This window comes from Siphateles boraxobius, unplaced genomic scaffold (assembly GCF_051911475.1).
Source record: "Siphateles boraxobius isolate OS27281-9 unplaced genomic scaffold, OSU_SipBor_1 8, whole genome shotgun sequence".
NCBI lineage: Eukaryota > Metazoa > Chordata > Actinopteri > Cypriniformes > Leuciscidae > Siphateles > Siphateles boraxobius.
Genome location: NW_027509208.1, coordinates 556,294 through 574,173, shown reverse-complemented (window position 1 = coordinate 574,173; position 17,880 = coordinate 556,294). Strand labels below are relative to the sequence as shown.

The following is a 17,880-nucleotide window of genomic DNA, read 5'->3' as shown; positions in this document are numbered from 1 at the left end:
CCCATTCTGTGTGCGCATGGCATACAAGACAAGACATCTCAGGTGAAGTGAGGTCAACAGACCAGGCCGTACAGTGAGGATTAATGAACAGTAATAGCTGCAGATGGAGTCATGGAAATATTGATTTAAGTTTCTCAATTACTGGTCCATCAGAACAGATGTCATTAAATTGCAGGTTTCGCAAAAAAACTAAACGAAAAAAAAAAGTTAGACTATGATAAGGCCTAAAGTTATCTCACTTGTTCAGGATTTTGGAAATATATGATATATAACTTATAATTATGTATTTGCTCTGAAATGGCTAAAAATGCAGAAAAACAGTAATATTGTGAAATATTATAACAATTAAACTCTTCTCTATTTTTTTATATTTTAAACATGTACTTTTTTGTCACAAAAGATCACAGAAAGCAAGACTGTAAGATATAGTATTAAACAAGCAATCTCAATATATTTATCTGCCTTTATATTTGATATATAACTAATATTTATGTGTTTGCTTTGAAATGCCTAATTTGTTTTATTTGATCTGAAGTACTATACATTTTAAACTAACAGCCAATGGAGATTCAAGTAGATTTTGTTTGATTTAAAAAAAAGTTAAACTAAACAAATTTTTTTTTTAATATATACAAAATAAATAAATAAAGTGAAACTAAAAAATTTAACAAAACAAAGAAAAAAGATAAAGTAAAAAAATAAAATGAAAATATTTAGTCAAAAACAACAAAATGAACAAATTAATTTCACTTTCATTTATATTTACCAATATAACAAAATGTGTCAATAATCAGCAATATTTACCTACATATATTTTAATAGATCATTGTAATACATGTGATGACAAGTTATGAAATAATTCTTTGATCACTTAAAATGCACATAATATTTTTTTCTATTACAAAGTGCCATTTTTGGACTACTTATTCTTGGTCCAAGGTTGCTTGGAGTCTTTTTGCTGCATTACTGAAGTTTCTCCTAATATTCATTTCCTTTTTTCCACTAACTGAAAGGAGAACATGGGAGGATACGTCTGGATTAGGTGAAATGGAAATGGGAGCTAAACTGGATTTGAACCCAAGTTGCCTACAGTATATGAGCACTATAGTGAAAACTGAAGTCAGTGAGTGCTGCCCACAGTACTGTGTTTTGGCGAGTTTACCTGGTTGGGGATGTGCAGGTTGAAATCCAGGCCACACACGAACTCTGAGTGGTGCTCCAGTGTCTCCAGCAGAGGCTGGTTCTTGGAGTAGTCCCAGAATCTGTGGACACAGAGCAGCAGAAGGCAATCATGCTAATTGAACGGCCGTTTGTCTTTTCTGACGGGGCAGCGGCTCAAAGCCCTGACGCAGCCCTGGCTCACCAGGCCCCGACTGATCCATTCAGCAAATGTAATTAAATCACCTCTCTGGAAAAAAACTCCCTGTCTAAAAGAAAACATTAGGCAGGCATTAATACTAACATTGCCATAGAGCAAAAGTGAAGGATATTATTTATAAGCACAGATTTTCACCCACAGTCAGTGCAGAAAAATGCAGATGACTAAAAAAATAAAAATTAAATACAACTATATAGACCCGAATAAATCGTTAAAAGATCGCAATCTCGATTCAAACACCCATGCGGTCTTATATCTAGATGACATTGATTCAGCTAGATGTCTATTAAACCTTTGAGAAATGCGATCACAGCGATCATCCAAATCTGCATTGGGGCTGCCTGCAGTTGTCAGGTATAAAATAGCCATAATGTATTATTATTTCTGTGTAACAATAATTCAAATGATCACAGAAGTGCTGTGATAAAAGTTTATAGTTCGGATATAAATACTGATGTTTATGGTAGCGTTCAGTATAGATTAAATCACCTATTGAAAGTAACTCGACGCTTCAAATAAAGATAGCATAAATTACATCGTTACACCAGTAGGTGGCAATATGTATTTGTCATTGAATCATTCATTCAAGAGATTTGTTCAAAAAACACTGATTCATCCAGTAATGAAACAAGTAAAAATCTTTATGAGCGAGTCATTAAATCATTCATTCAAACTGATTTAAAAAAAAAAGATAATAATTAAAATTAATTAAATATTTTTTATATGGACTGCAGCAATTAAAATTTCGTCAGAACCTCTAGTAATTTACATGTTATTTAGTTTAGATGTCTATACAGAATCAAGAGAAAATCTAATCTCTTATTTTGAGTGTTTGATATTCATAAAACACTGATATCTGTCGTACTTCATTTAAAGCAATTTCATCAACCTAAACAAACTGTCGTCATTGAAAGAAAGAAAGAAAAAAAGCAGAGAACAATACAGCGAAACCAATATCCCAGCCTAATTAGTTGTTAAATAACACACAGAAAGACAATTTTCCTTCTGTACAGCACCCCGTATTAGCCACTGCCATCATAGCAACTCAGAAAAGCCAGCTGTTATGTATGAAAGAGGACACCTTATCTCCTGTAAACGAGACCTGACAGATCTAAAAGAGACTGGGTTAAGTAAACAGCTAGGTGTGTGTGGCAGCAGGTGGCTCACATGTTCTTCTGAACAATAAATAATATACTCCCTTTTCTCTTTAATGCAAGGGAACAAAAAAGATTCACGTTGTTCTGTTCCTCCTGCGGAAATCACTTCTGGTAATTACCTCACGGTCGGTATCATCACAGTTTACTCTGAATGTAAAACTAATTAAATGAAACCTTGGTCAAGTATGAGTGCCTGTCCTATTCAAATAGCAAATTTCCTGTAATCATTAGAATTGATTTCTATGAAAGCAAAACCACAAATACCAGTTCTAAAGCAAATCAGCTATGATTTATTTTAAAGGGTAAGTAAACCCTAAACCAACTTTTTTTAGTTAATGATCTAAGAATGGGGCTTTCTTCGTGCTATTCATAGATTCAAGGTACTTTTTTGATATTTGGGTATAAAGTGTTTTAATTCTACAATATATGGTGTAGAACGTCTGAGTGCTGCCCTCTTCAGGTTGAACGGTGGCTACTGCAGTTGTATTTTCCTATTGGATGTTTGGGGTGGTTCATGACGTAAGCAGGTTCCAGCTCACCACGCCCTAGGTACGAGCTACCACGCCCTTGGCAGTATAAAAACAATCTTGTTTCGTCAAAACTACTGTTTGTCAGTTTGGTTTGAAATGTGCTTGGGACAGAGACGCATTCGGAAGTGCATTTTCAGAAGTGCTGGGTACAAACTTGTCAAACTGTGCAGCCTCTCTGCTCAACCCGTAAATAAATGCATCTATCCAAAAAATTTGTTTGTGTTCTGAAATGGTCTATTGGTAGATCTTTTGTCAAGCGTGTCAGAGGTTACGGGTTCTAATCCGCACTCGTATAGTTTTTTTCTCTCTCATCAAAACTGAATATGCTCATCAGTGATTACAGTCTATATCAAGCAGGGACACGTTTGTGTGCATTTTATTTTGTGATTTCAGTCTCCACAACAGCGATAGATTGAAGAGCGCATCCGAGTGAAGACTGTATCCATGGACACTGATAGCAGCGGACACGAGCGCTCAGCTTGATTTCTAAAACAACACATTTTAGCGCTAGATCTCTTATTTAATAGCGAACTAAATGACTGCTCTGGTAGTTAACTGGAGATGTTTTATTTATTTTTTATTAGCAGACCTGCCAACTTTTGAGTTTAGCTTGGAGTGAGATTTGTTGGGGGGGGGGGGTGACTAAGTTGTAGGCTACTGTATCACGTGCCGTTTGAACTGAGGCGCTACAGCGATCCGTCACATTTAAAAGCGCCAAAACATTATTATCTCGTAAAAATATTGACAGAATCTGACAGCTGAGAATTTTTTTCCATATCAAAAGTAACTTTCTCTGTCTTGTCTGTCGATGTCAGTGTCCTCTTTGTCTGCGATTTTTCTCTGCGTGAGAAAATGGATGTGTGGCCTGAGAGCGTGTGAAAAGGGTCAATTGCGTGAGTCTCACGGTCAATGCATGAGAGTTGGCAGCTTTGAATAATTAGGTTACGGTACATCCGTGGCTCAAAGTTTCCACTCAGCCCCGCCCTCGGTTCGTCCCCTCTATCTCCGCTGGGCTCCGCCCACTTTTCCAGCATTTTTCAAATATTGCCAGTGTGTGGAGCCAGGCTCTGACCAGGGGTTTAGTTACCCTTTAAAGCAGCACTATGCAGTTTTTTTTAGCTTAACTGAACAGCTTCAGAGTTATTGGAATGGTTATATGACTCTTTTCGGGTTGAATGGTGGTCGCTGTGGTGCCTCTGGTGCCTGTGAGTGGAAAAAACGCACTTCCAACTTTGGGCCGGACAAACCGCCGGCCTCAGCGTCAGGAAGTATCGTGTGATTTCAGCTCTCGCGATGTAACGAATTGCTTTACGGCACTGCACACATTACACACATACACGCCCCCATCCAGGATCCGGCTAGCTATAAGAACAACTATCGTCATGGCTAAACTGGCATATAAGAAGCAGAAAGCTAGGAAAGCACTGTCGGAGGAACAGAGAAAGAGGAAACGGCAGACTGACCGAGCAAGGAGTCAGACACGAGTAAACATCGGACCTGCATTTCCAGAATGGAGAAAAAAATGAAGAAAGCGCTGTCGGAAGAGTCTAGAAAAAGGTAATGAGAATCTGACAGCGCGAGGAACCGGACAAGAGTCCCACTCGCTCAGGCTTTCACTGTTAAAGTTGATTCCTGCGATTATCATGAGAACAGTGTTCAATATGTCACATAATTATCAGGACATAAATAAGCCTACACGTTGTAAATAGTGTAAATGAGCGCAATTTGAAAACTATTATGATAAATTGCAATAATCATGTCTAACAACATCATAATAACGGACATTGTTATGAAATAATGCGACGTACATGATGTAACTTTATTGATGTCATCTGGCATTTAGGCTCAGGTTAGCCTAACGCGGTAGTCTACTTTATTATTATAAAGTGGAGAGGCCGTGAGTGCAGATCATAGACTGTCACGCTCTGCGTGAGTTGTATTTACGACAGTAACGTTAAATACAAGTACTCTACAGCGACTCTAGGGGGCGCTGTTTGACAAAAACGGAATTCCTGCATCGTGCTGCTTTAAATGAACTTTGAAAATGACTACAAACTAAAAGTTGAACAAATATAACATTTTCGATCTAAAATCTTTTAATTTAGGTACAGCAATCTAATATAGCTCCTTGTGCAATTTGTATATGGCCATTCACACTGACTGCAATTTTATTGAAAATCTGATCATAAATGAGATGTATTGCAACAAATATTTGATTTTTACAACAAATATATAAATTGTGCTCCACTCTAAAAGACAAGAGATTCGAGTGCAAACACGTCTGTCTAGCGTGTGTTTATATAAAGAAACAATAGAAAAGTAGCGCAGTGGAATGGAAAAACACGTTCTATGTGAGCCGGCCCCAACTCAAATAACCACTCGTTATAACTGAGGTCTGCAGAAGAGCATATCTGAACACACAACACATCAGAAGAGCAACAACAGCAGAAGACACACACTTCTGTCAGCTGAGAACAGGAAACTGAGGCAACAATTCACAGGCTCACCAAAATTGGACAATAGAAGATTGGAAAAACGTTGCCTGGTCTGATAAAATCTCGATTTCTGCTGCAACATTCAGATGGTAGGGTCAGAATTTGGTGTAAATAACATAATAGCATGGATCCATCCCACCCTGCTGGTGATGCAATATTTTATTGGCACACTTTGTACCAATTGAGCATAATTTAAACATCACAGCCTACCTGAGTGTTGATGCTAATCATGTCCATCCCAGCGTACCCATCTTCTGATGGCTACTTCCATCAGGATAACGCACCATGTCACAAAGCTCAAATCAGCACATGACAGTGAGTTCACTACACTCAAATGGGCTCCACAATCACCAGATCTCAATCCAATAAAACACCTTTGGGTTGTGCTGGAACGGCAGATTCACATCATGGATGTATAGCCATCAAATCTGCAGCAAATGGGTGTCAATGTCAATAGTAACATCAAGTAACATCTAGGTTATATCATATATAGATGTTAATTAAATTTTAGCATACAGACTCTCCCCACCACACACATAAACACATTTATTACCATTATATCAGCTTTTTGGATGCATGAATAATTTAATACAGGTTTCTATCTCTTGTTTTTACTAGGGATCTGGGTGGTATAAAAAGGTTTAGATTATCGTACTACACAAATTCACAGTGTTTATATAGACTGGCCGGCACATTTAGCCTCCAGGCTTACATAAACACAATGTTTAAACAATACCGTAAGGTGACTATGGAATTACATTTGTTTCTAAAAAAAAATGAAGGTAACTTTATAAAACTAAATGTAACTTTATAAAACTGAACGTAACTTTTTCAGAAACTATCAAAAATATGCCATTACAAAAGAAGAAAAATAATGAAAATGAAAAACTCAGACGCACAAATTTAACAGACTCTTCAAATATGCTTCATTCTTTGTTAATGTTTTTTAAAGATTCGTTTTCGCAAATCGTGGATTCTGAATGCATTGCCACAGATTTCGCTTACGCTTCGTAGTTTTTTGTTTGCTGTTTTGAGACAAACCTCTCGTGGGGGTGGGGCTTAACAGTGATCTTCTCTGATTGGATAGTGAGCTTTTGATGGACAGGTGCTCTCTGACTTGGAAGTAGACGTCACTCAGTGGCGCTCATATCGGAAAGCTCTAAATACGCTAAATATTCCATAGGTAAACCATCCATCCCTCTATCAATTATGGGACTCTCACAACAGAACAGACTAACTAAGGAATGCAATTTTCCATTTTCAAAACAAGTTAAGCTTTATTGACAGGCTGTCAATTACCAGTCACATGTCCCTTAGTATAAAAACAGAAATGTGTAGCAGTATTTCTGTTAAAGCACTTAATTCTTCTACACAAAGTGTTATCTAAATTATACAAATTATGTGGAGCTTCATTGAACCTGAACATTATTAGATGTCTGGCAGGAGCATAAAGGCATACAAATCATGAAATGCAATGTCAGTCTTCTGTTAACTATAGTATTATAATTAGTATGTTCTTCAAAGGTATTGAAGGTAGTATGTTCTTCAAAATATCTATCAGACTTTATCACAATTAACGTTAAGACTCCAAGGGTATATTTGTATAAAACTAATTTGTGGTTCCTTTATCAAATTACAGCGACTAGGCAGCCAGCAATCTTGGAAATAATGAAACCAAAAATTGGCTTTTGCTTTACAACAGTGATTTCTGCTGATCCGTCCTTGACGGTCCTATTAAAGATCATTCTCCCAGTGCAAAAATGCAATAATCTCCATGCTCAATAAAAACACAACCATGCACTAACAGAATAAACCCACTGCAAAAGGAAATAAAATAGTCCCTGAAATGAAATCAATGGCTTTTACAGCCCCGTTTGATGGCAAAGGGATCAGTTCTTCTGCAACTGTGCCAGCAATGCAGACTTCACCATTCATCCAAAGGCCACTAGGAAAGATGTCCTCAACATGGACGAGTAGATTTGAATAGTTAAGGGAAAACTGTGGAAAGTTTTTTAGAAATCTAACTGTGTTCTTGATGGAAGACACATCATTTCAGTATAAAACATCTCAAATTTTTTTCTTTAAGTGCTCAGTGTAAGATTGTAAACTGATGTAATTTCTTTGTGAAGGAAGGAAACTCTCACAGAACAGAGAGAGAACAATAACATATCAAAAAATGTACTCATTGTGCCTGAGTTTAAAGGGGCATTCGGCAACCCTAGCTATTTCTTCGCTGATTTTCACTTTTGTTTTCGCATGTTTCTCAACGAGCCCCAACAGCTGTGAGGCGTATATTTCACAACAATGTCGTAAAAAAAACTCCCTTGCGGTCCCTCCTCTCGCTTTCTCCCGCTGCTCATGTGCATTTGTTATTATCGGAGCCGGCCAACTTTATCATGTGGAGCTATGTCTACTGAGGTGGGTAATACATCATACACATTGAGGGCGGCATGTGTGTCGAATTGCCGTAAAGCAGTTTGTGTTTCTCGCTCGTTCTCGCTTCTCACGAGACTTCCTATTTCCAATTTACAGAGACGTTAATTCTCATGTTGCAAGGTTGGTTTTCCGTCTGGGAACGCTGTGGGGAGCGGGGAAACTCACCATTCTCACCAGAACAGGTTATTAAACCATCCAAATGATTTCTCAACGGTTTTATTAATTTGAAATAGTTGCCGAATGCCCCTTTAATCTATCCAATCATACAACAGTTAGTTCCAGTCCTCCAATTTGCTAGGACAATATTGCACTAGGTTTATAGAACTGTGTAAAATAAAAAAACATGCTGTTGTGTTGATAGTCAGAAGAACAGAACAGATGCATCTGTGGTCAAACATTTGGCTTACCTGACTGTGAAATCATATGAGCAGGATGCGAGGACGGTCTTGTAAAATGGGCAGAACTAGAAAGGATGGGCAAATGAAAGAAGAATTAATATACAGTGGCTGCTGGATAAAAATAAAAATAAATCAATTGATGTGCATGCTGATATCTTTATCAATGAACACTGCATTCAAATATAATATTTACACTAAAGCTGAATGTGGCCCGAATCCTTTCATCATTTATAGATAGTATAAACAACAAAAAACACCCAGAATTTGTTCAAATTTCTGCTTTAATATTTGTCACGGTCACGTTTAGCTTCTGTGTTGTTTCGTTTTCAGTCAACGGGTGTGTCTCAATCAGCTCTCCAGTTCAGTAGTCAGGGCACTGATCAGGGAGTCAGACATTTTCATCATGTGCACTTAAACGTTTGCTGCCTAAAAAAGTCCCACAATGCACTATGAAAACCAGGGAGCATCGATGCTCACTATGTTCCCTTAACGGAAGTTATGAAGCACGAAACATAAATCACGTGAGCCAACCCACTACACATAATGTTGATGTTATTAAAATACAAACCATTATTTAATAATATTTCAGCATTAACACAACGCTAGACTAGACTAATCTAGCTAACATTTATAGTTCATTTACGGCTGTAATGTTACAAGTATATGTAACAAGCAAAGTATTTATAATGTATTAAATATCATAAACAAATAATGTCAGAAAGATATCAGTTCTGCTGTTGATCATAAATACCAGTGGTGATGTTGTACAATGAGTCATCAGTGTCCCAATGTGTATCACGATAAACTGATTCATGACCTCGAAGGAAGCTAGGGAACTGATTGAGACGCACCCGTCAGGAGGAACATGGAGGGTTTTTCAGAAGAACGGTGCTCAGTTTAACTGCTAAAGACAAACAAGTGACTAATGAACAACTATCAAAAAACATAAAAATAGTTGTTAATCATCTAGGTAACAATACACAGCATAAAGATGCAAGGGATGTAAACTTTTGAACTGGTCCATTTGTGTAAGTTACATTATTATAATGTTTTGTGGACTAGATGTCACGTGAAAGCTTTTTCAGAAAAGTAAATAAACAACACGAAATAAACAACATTATAAATAAATAACCTGAAATTTCTATTCCCCCCCCCCCCCCCCCCTCTCTCTCTCTATATATATATAATGATGGGATAATAATGATAATGGATTTAAACAGAAAAGCAGAGCTGAGCTGTCTGGTTTGAGGTGTGAACATAGACATTTTATGTAATTTATGATTATGAATTTATTATTACTTAAAATACAATGGTCAGTGATTTCCTAGAAATGGCGACATTAGACATTCCCCTTCAGATCAGCCAAATTATATACTTGCTATCAAGCTAAAATTATTTGATCAAACTTAGGTCTTGGAGATCTTATATCTATATTCACATCACAAATATTGTCATTACCCTACAGAAAGAGTTTTTTGATAATTTGCAGAACAGTAAATGTGAAAGACAAGGAATGAACCTCTTCATCACTGATACAGTATAAGATGACATCATAATAACATAAAAAGTGTTCATTTCAAAGCTATTTGATATCATTATATTCAGCAACACACAATCTCATGCTTCACAGCCCTCATCTATTCCCAGTGTAATAGCAAAGCTCTGTGTTAGTAGCTCCTTATTTCACACATTTCAACATTACCTGAAAGCTGAGAGCAAAACCATTAACTTGAAACAGCTTGTGATTTCACCCTGACCCAGCTGGGTTTTATTCCCACAGCTCCATTAGGAGATACAAGGATCCTCAAGTGGCATAAAATCAGATGGAAGGACTATCTGTGTATGTTTTGTTCACAGGTTTGGCAGCAGGCTGGTCAGGTGCAAAGTGCACTGAACTCTTTAATCGGCATAATTGCTGACTGTTTGGATACTCAAGCGCTCACTTTTCCCCAAATCAATTACACAGATCACTAATGATTATCTGTTTATATACGGAAATCCATAGCTGTCACATACAGTACAGAAATACGCTTTGCGATTCACACAGACAGAAGCCGCTGCAAGCCTCATTAATGTTCAACAGACTTGTTAAGTTAATTTAAGTCAAACCAATGACCAAACTAATGTAACATACAAACTGTTATGTGATGTAACTCTTTACACAAAGTAAGCATGGCCCTTGAAATCACATGATTCAAGACACTCTTTTGGACGAAATTAAGACCAGCTTTTGAACTAAAATACTAAAAATGAGTTGGCCATCCAACTAAAAATACCTTTACTCTGCGGATGGCGTAAGAATGCCCAATCATTTGAGCTAAAGGATTTCGGATGTTCCGTAAGTCCCACACACGGAGACTGCAGTCCACGGCTCCAGTGACCAGAACATTCTGAGAACAGAATAGAAATGAGAGAAAATGTAATTTCAGATCTTGTTACATAATTGATAGACAATATGAATGGAATTAAACACTACTTCGCACCATTTAAAGGTGCAATGTGTAATATTTCTGAGTATCTATTGACAGAAATGCAATATAAGATCCATAACTATGTTTTCAGTGGTGTATGAAGACCGTGCATAATGAACTGTTATGTTTTTATTAGCTTAGAATTAGACATTTATATCTCCATAACCGCGGGCTCCCCCTTCTATGGAGGTCGACATATTGTGTGGTCATGTTTCTAGCGTAGCCGACAGCGAACACACAGCGCTACAGAGCGCGTTTCCTCACTACTTGAAAAAGAAGTTTTCAGTGGTGTATAAAGACCTTACTTAATGAACCATTATATTTGTATTACCTTAGAATGAGCAGTTTCTGTCTACACACACCGCGGGTTCCCGATCATTGAAATGCGCCGACATGTTTCTACGGTGGCCCTAAACGGACAAACGCGTTTCGTTACTATGTTGCTCTTCGTGCAAGGAAGCAAGCTTAGTTCAGCGAATAAAACACTGACACAATGATGAACAAGTAACAATAATATTCGCACTAACATATAGTTTTACTGAATAATGAAGTAAACATAATTTCTTAATTTATCCTTGTAAAGAAACCTCATTGCTGAACTGCTACTCTCTGCTGTCTCAGACGATGACATATTTTCCTGTCGGTCACCATAACTTTTGTTGGTTGCAATTCGTAACCTCACCACTAGATGCCGCTACAAATCACACACTGCACCTTTAATTTATACAGCATACTAGTTGTTGTTTTTTTAAATAGTATGTGCAGTATACAGTATGCTACATTGTTGGTCACATGACTCCACTAAATTACATGCTTAATTTAGTGAGTGGTATCAAGTTATCATCTCAGAAATACAAAGGTTGTAATCTAATTTCCATCAAAATGCTTAAAATACACAAGTTTGGAGTCACTAAGATTTTTTTTAAAGATATTAATACTTATTTTAATTTATTACAACAAGGGAATATTAAATTAATAATGTGACAGTAAAGAATGTGACAGTAAAGGCATTAAATGTTACAAAAAAGTATTATTTCAAATAAATGCTGTTTCTTTTCAGTTTTCTACTCATCAAATAATCCTGAAAAAAAAATGTTTCCACAAAAATATTAGATAGATTTCAACACTGATAATAATAATGTTTCCTAAGCATCAAAAAAGCATATTAGAATGATTTCTGAAGGATCATTTGACACTGAAGAGCCACATCATTACAGAAATTAATGAAATGTTACAAAATATTAAAATAGAAAAAGTTCTAGTAATATTTCACAATATTACAGTTTTTCAAATACAGTAGTCAACATTTGAAGTGGATCAAAAGCTTTCATCAAAGTTATACATGAATTTTGAACAATACCCGTTCTTGTCTTTGGAAAACTTTGACAAACTTTTTTGATCCACTTCAAATGTTGACTACTGTAAACACAGCCTTGGTGAGCATAAGAGACTTAGCCACCCTAAACTTTAGAACAATAGTTTATGTTACTACTTCAAATGTTTAAAGGTATAGCGGAGGATTTTCTTTTTCCGGGTGGGTAGCCTATACTATTGGTCCACCTAACTGTCAATCATTCTGGTGATATGTTTACGTAAGGCCGTCGTACCTGCTCGTCCCTATGTAGTTTTTGCTTTCTGCGCATGCGCACTTTCAGGTGTATTATGTGTGATGAGTTACGGTTTCAGCCATTCCTTTGAAAATGGCTGAGGGTCGAAAGAGAAAAAATGTATATGAAGTGTATGATAAGAAGAGAAAGGCCGCAGAATATAGAAACAAGACCAGAGTGATTTTGGGTGAATATTTCACACGCTGGCGTGCGCTAAAAGCACAGGTTGGGCTTCCCACTGATGCCGCAGTCGTGAAGATTCTTCTAGACAGGTAAAGTTTGTCATGCTATTTGGAGAAATCCATTTAAAATCACTGCTAGTAAAAGTTAATGTAAGCTATGATTAGCGATACTAGCCCTGGTACAAGACATGCACCGCGTAGACACGGTAAACATCTCAATTTGTCTAAAGTAGCCTTATGACCAAATGGTAAATGGTATCACGCTGAAATATTCTAAAACCTTGTGTGTTCATTTTCGATAATTACAATGTGTTTACCATAGTATTTATTACACAAATGCAACAAGCTACTTCTCCATTGCATATCATGTCTTGAGTCCTCGGTCACTCAACACGTTTAATAAGCGTTCCCTCTCGGGAGCAAATAGAGTGTTGCGCATGTGCATTTTTTAAAAAAATTGGAGAGGGCGGGTCTTCTCTAAAATTCGGAAAGATCCTCCGCTATACCTTTAATGCGCCATTTGTATGATAATTTCCTCAAAAAGTATTTTAAAACTTTTTTTCTGGATAAAAAACAAACTGTGTGCAGTAATATATATATATATATATATATTCTGAAAATTAAATAAATAGTATAGCAGTGCATCATTTTAAACATACTTCACTCCTGAACAGATTCCTTGGAAAATATTCACATCACATTATATCTATCAGATAAAGGTGCAGTGTGTGATTTTTAGCGGCATCTAGTGGTGAGGTTACGAATTGCAACCAACAAAAGTTACAGTGGCCGACAGGAAAATATGTCATCGTCTGAGAAGAGAGTAGCCAGTTCAGCAATGAGGTTTCTTTACAAGGATAAATTAAGAAATTATTTTTACTTAATTATTCAGTAAAACTGCTCATTCTAAGGTTATACAAATATAACGGTTCCTTAAGTAAGGTCTTTATACACCACTGAAAACTTCTTTTTCCAGGTAGTGAGGAAACGCGCTCTGTAGCGTTGTGTGTTCGCTGTCGGCTACGCTAGAAACATGACGACACAATATGTCGACCTCCATAGAAGGGGGCACCCGCGGTTATGGAGATATAAATGTCTCATTCTAAGCTAATAAAAACATAACAGTTCATTATGCAAGGTCTTTATACAAAACTGAAAATATAGGTATGGATTTTATATTGCACCTTTAAGTGCTCTGAAAAACTTCTGTACAATTACACTTCAATATACACTCACCTAAAGGATTATTAGGAACACCATACTAATACTGTTTTTGACCCATTTTCGCCTTCAGAACTGCCTTAATTCTATGTGGCATTGATTCAAAAGGTGCTGAAAAGCATTCTTTAGAAATGTTGGCCCATTTTGATAGCATAGCATCTTGCAGTTGATGGAGATTTGTGGGATGCACATCCAGGGCACGAAGCTCCCGTTCCACCACATCCCAAAGATGCTCTATTGGGTTAAGATCTGGTGACTTTGGGGGCCATTTTAGTACAGTGAACTCATTGTCATGTTCAAGAAACCAATTTGAAATGATTCGAGCTTTGTGACACGGTGCATTATCCTGCTGGAAGTAGCCATCAGAGGATGGGTACATGGTGGCCATAAAGGGATGGACATGGTCAGAAACAATGCTCAGGTAGGCCGTGGCATTTAAATGATGCCCAATTGGCACTAAGGGGCCTAAAGTGTGCCAAGAAAACATCCCCCACACCATTACACCAGCACCACCAGCCTGCACAGTGGTAACAAGGCATGATGGATCCATGTTCTCATTCTGTTTACGCCAAATTCTGACTCTACCACCTGAATGTCTCAACAGAAATCAAGCCTCATCAGACCAGGCAACATTTTTCCAGTCTTCAACTGTCCAATTTTGGTGAGCTCTTGCAAATTGTAGCCTCTTTTTCCTATTTGTAGTGGAGATGAGTGGTACCCGGTGGGGTCTTCTGCTGTTGTAGCCCATCCGCCTCAAGGTTGTGCGTGTTGTGGCTTCACAAATGCTTTGCTGCATACCTCAGTTATAACGAGTGGTTATTTCAGTCAAAGTTGCACTTCTATCAGCTTGAATCAGTCGGCCCATTCTCCTCTGACCTCTAGCATCAACACGGCATTTTCGCCCACAGGACTGCCACATACTGGATGTTTTTCCCTTTTCACACCATTCTTTGTAAACCCTAGAAATGGTTGTGCGTGAAAATCCCAGTAACTGAGCAGATTGTGAAATACTCAGACCGGCCCGTCTGGCACCAACAACCATGCCACGCTCAAAATTGTTTAAATCACCTTTCTTTCCCATTCTGACATTCAGTTTGGAGTTCAGGAGATTGTCTTGACCAGGACCACACCCCTAAATACATTGAAGCAACTGCCATGTGATTGGTTGATTAGATAATTGCATTAATGAGAAATTGCTCAGGTGTTCCTAATAATCCTTTAGGTGAGTGTATATAGCATCATAAACTGTGTTTTGAAACTCAACTCCCATTTGTGCCCACAGACAGTGAAAGAACTGAATAGAGGAAAGACTCACCTGGTCGTATTTGCACCAATCACAGCTGAGGGCTTCAGCCCTGTGTGCAGGAATGGCCAGCCTGCAGGATCCTGCTTTCACATCCCAAACTCGCAGTGTCCCATCCCCTATAGCAACAGAGATGAACATCAATTCTCAAGCGTCAGACCTTTAAATCTTAAAAAAAGCCACACAATTTCTCATATAATTTCCCAGTTTGCGACCTCAGCAGAATCCTCTGAACCATAACATTCATTTCAAGGGCCACTTGCACTCAGCATGAATGAACCCAGGGCAAGGGCGCAGAGGGAAATGTCACAGGCCAGATTTCTAAAGGGAATTTCTCTCGTCATATCTCTTTTTACGCCTTTTATCTTACCTTCTTGAAGCACAGAATTTCTATTCTGAAGTAAGCAGTACATGTTCCAATCATTCACATTTTAAGTATATATGCAGTACTAACAGTCTGGGGAAAAATGTTCATATGATCCCTAAAACCACAGGTCCCACTTTGAATAACCTAGGATGTTCCAAAAAATCATAAATAACTAAATATCATGCAGAAGCCTAAAGCATTAAGCACCACATAATCACATCATAACCATATTAATGCATATCTGGAAAGCTCACAGATGTTGGGATGAAACTGAAGTTGCGATAGACATTTCTACCATATTATGACGTATATATGCAAATGAAACAGCTTCTCAGACAAGAAAAACTGTAGGGTGGGACTTGATTTTGTTCATAAGGAATTGATTAGATGGTTGTGGTTTGCTATTGGTGTGATGTCATGTGAGTGACAGGCTGTCCCGTCCTCATGCCAGCAAACACGTCTTCACAGAAAAGAAGAGATGTCGCTGCAAGAGGGAGGGGAAGCGATTTTGATTAAAGATTATAAAGGGCACATGCATTAAAAAGAAAATGATATGCACATACAAGTCATTTATAATAAATACTGCAATATCCCATAAAGAATAAGAATTGTCAGTTTGGAGTTTGTGTTGACCATTTAAAAGTGTGCAGAATAGAGATGCACCGATTGATCGGCTGGTGATCGGAATCGGCCGATTTTCACGTGATCGGCCATGACCGGCGACCGGCCGGTCAGTCTGACATATTCCGATTTTTTTGCCGGTCAAATGCACTCGGGCGCCGCATGATTAACATCGCACAGCATGATTAACATCGCACAACATCAGCACCACACGTGCACACGGAACGCACATGTAGGAAACCTCATGAATTACGGCCAGTGTTGGGGAAGGTTACTTTTAAAAGTAATGCATTACAATATTGCGTTACTCCCCAAAAAAGTAACTAAGTACGTTACTTATTTACTTTTTATGGAACGTAATGCGTTACATTACTTTAGCGTTACTTTTTCTCATCTGCATGGGTTTGTTTGTTTGTTTTTTAATAACAGCTAAAACAATCTATTTTTGCCAATTGTTAAGGCCCTTTCACATCAAAAGTTAAATGAATAAGCCTAAGGCTGAAGGAAATGCATATTTACTACTGTACAGTAGAGGGCGCCGCTCAAACAAACCTTTCAGCTGCTGCTGTTCTTGATTAAATAACAATAGGATACAGGAGAAGGAAGTTCAACACTCTTATTTCTAAACCTAATCTAAAGTCATTTTTGCTTATTAGGATGGTTGAATTAGATCATTGTAGGTCAGAAGCAAAGACATTGGTTAATAAAGTGAGATTAAATACATAAAGTATATTTGTGTAATTTAACATAGTTAATTATAAAACTTTTGCCCAAAATTCTGAGATTGCATTTGACTGTTTTTATTCATTTTGAGGAATACTGAATGTTTTTGTGCAAGTGAGATGAGTAAATGCATGTTCAATGCAAATGCACACAACACCTCACTTTATTTCTCTCAACATGGGGACAGGAGAGCTGTCAGTCAATAAATGTGAAAAAGTAACTAGCGTTACTTATTTGAAAAAGTAACTCAGATATTTTGTTGTAAATTGAAAAAGTAATGCGTTACTTTACTGGTTACTTGAAAAAGTAATCTGATTACGTAACTCAAGTTACTGGCAATAAGTTACCCCCAACACTGATTACGGCCGTTTCACACCGCAAGAGTGAGCAGCGCGGGTTTTTTTCCGGCGTGCATGTTAATCAATGAGTGCAGGAGCAGCGCGTGAGCAGCAGTGAAGCGGGGTTCGCAGTCTGTTTTTGCTGCTGCTCGCGGACAAAATAAATATGATTTCACCCAAAAACTGTCCAAAATGCACAGAATTTGCATGTCTGGTCTGTTTTAACAAGAACTGGAGGAGGCTATGTCAGATTTTTTTTTTTTTTTATAATTTCCCAATCGTTTCCCTGCACTTGCTCCATATGCCCGAGTTGAGCGCTTGTTTAGCCTGGCTGGACATGTGGCAGATAAGAGATGAACTGTTTGTGAAATAAAAATTGCCATTGATGTACAAGTGATTGCAATAGGCCTGTGTGTGTTTTGAGAAATATCTTTATACTGCAAGGCTATATTTATTATATTTTTATTTGCTATTTATATATTATTTTATTGCCATTACCTGTTGTCATACAGAAGTTTAGTTTCCTAAATAAGTAAATATATGACATTTTTTTTAGTTGAATATTGGAAGTGAAAATGCCGGTTCTTCCATACCATAACACTGCACTTAGATATGTGTGAATTTCCTACACCAGGAGTAATAATTTATATAGT

At 37.6% G+C, this 17,880-nt stretch overlaps 2 protein-coding genes across 2 annotated transcripts in view; one reads left to right on the top strand and one right to left on the bottom strand.

Annotated features, from left to right (window-relative positions):
• LOC143729596 (uncharacterized) overlaps nt 1-15,110 on the top strand; it is a 700,608-nt gene extending 685,498 nt beyond the window's left edge. Inside the window, exons 2-3 of the mRNA XM_077220925.1 lie at nt 14,081-14,596; nt 14,634-15,110. The gene's annotated coding sequence lies outside the window, so the exon portion shown is untranslated. The remainder of the gene's footprint in view (nt 1-14,080; nt 14,597-14,633) is intronic.
• pex7 (peroxisomal biogenesis factor 7) overlaps nt 1-17,880 on the bottom strand; it is a 34,580-nt gene that overhangs the window by 8,827 nt on the left and 7,873 nt on the right. Inside the window, exons 6-9 of the mRNA XM_077220924.1 lie at nt 15,191-15,297; nt 10,671-10,784; nt 8,404-8,459; nt 1,163-1,262 (exon numbers count right to left, since the gene is read on the bottom strand). Of these exons, the coding sequence (XP_077077039.1) occupies nt 1,163-1,262; nt 8,404-8,459; nt 10,671-10,784; nt 15,191-15,297 (377 nt within the window). The remainder of the gene's footprint in view (nt 1-1,162; nt 1,263-8,403; nt 8,460-10,670; nt 10,785-15,190; nt 15,298-17,880) is intronic.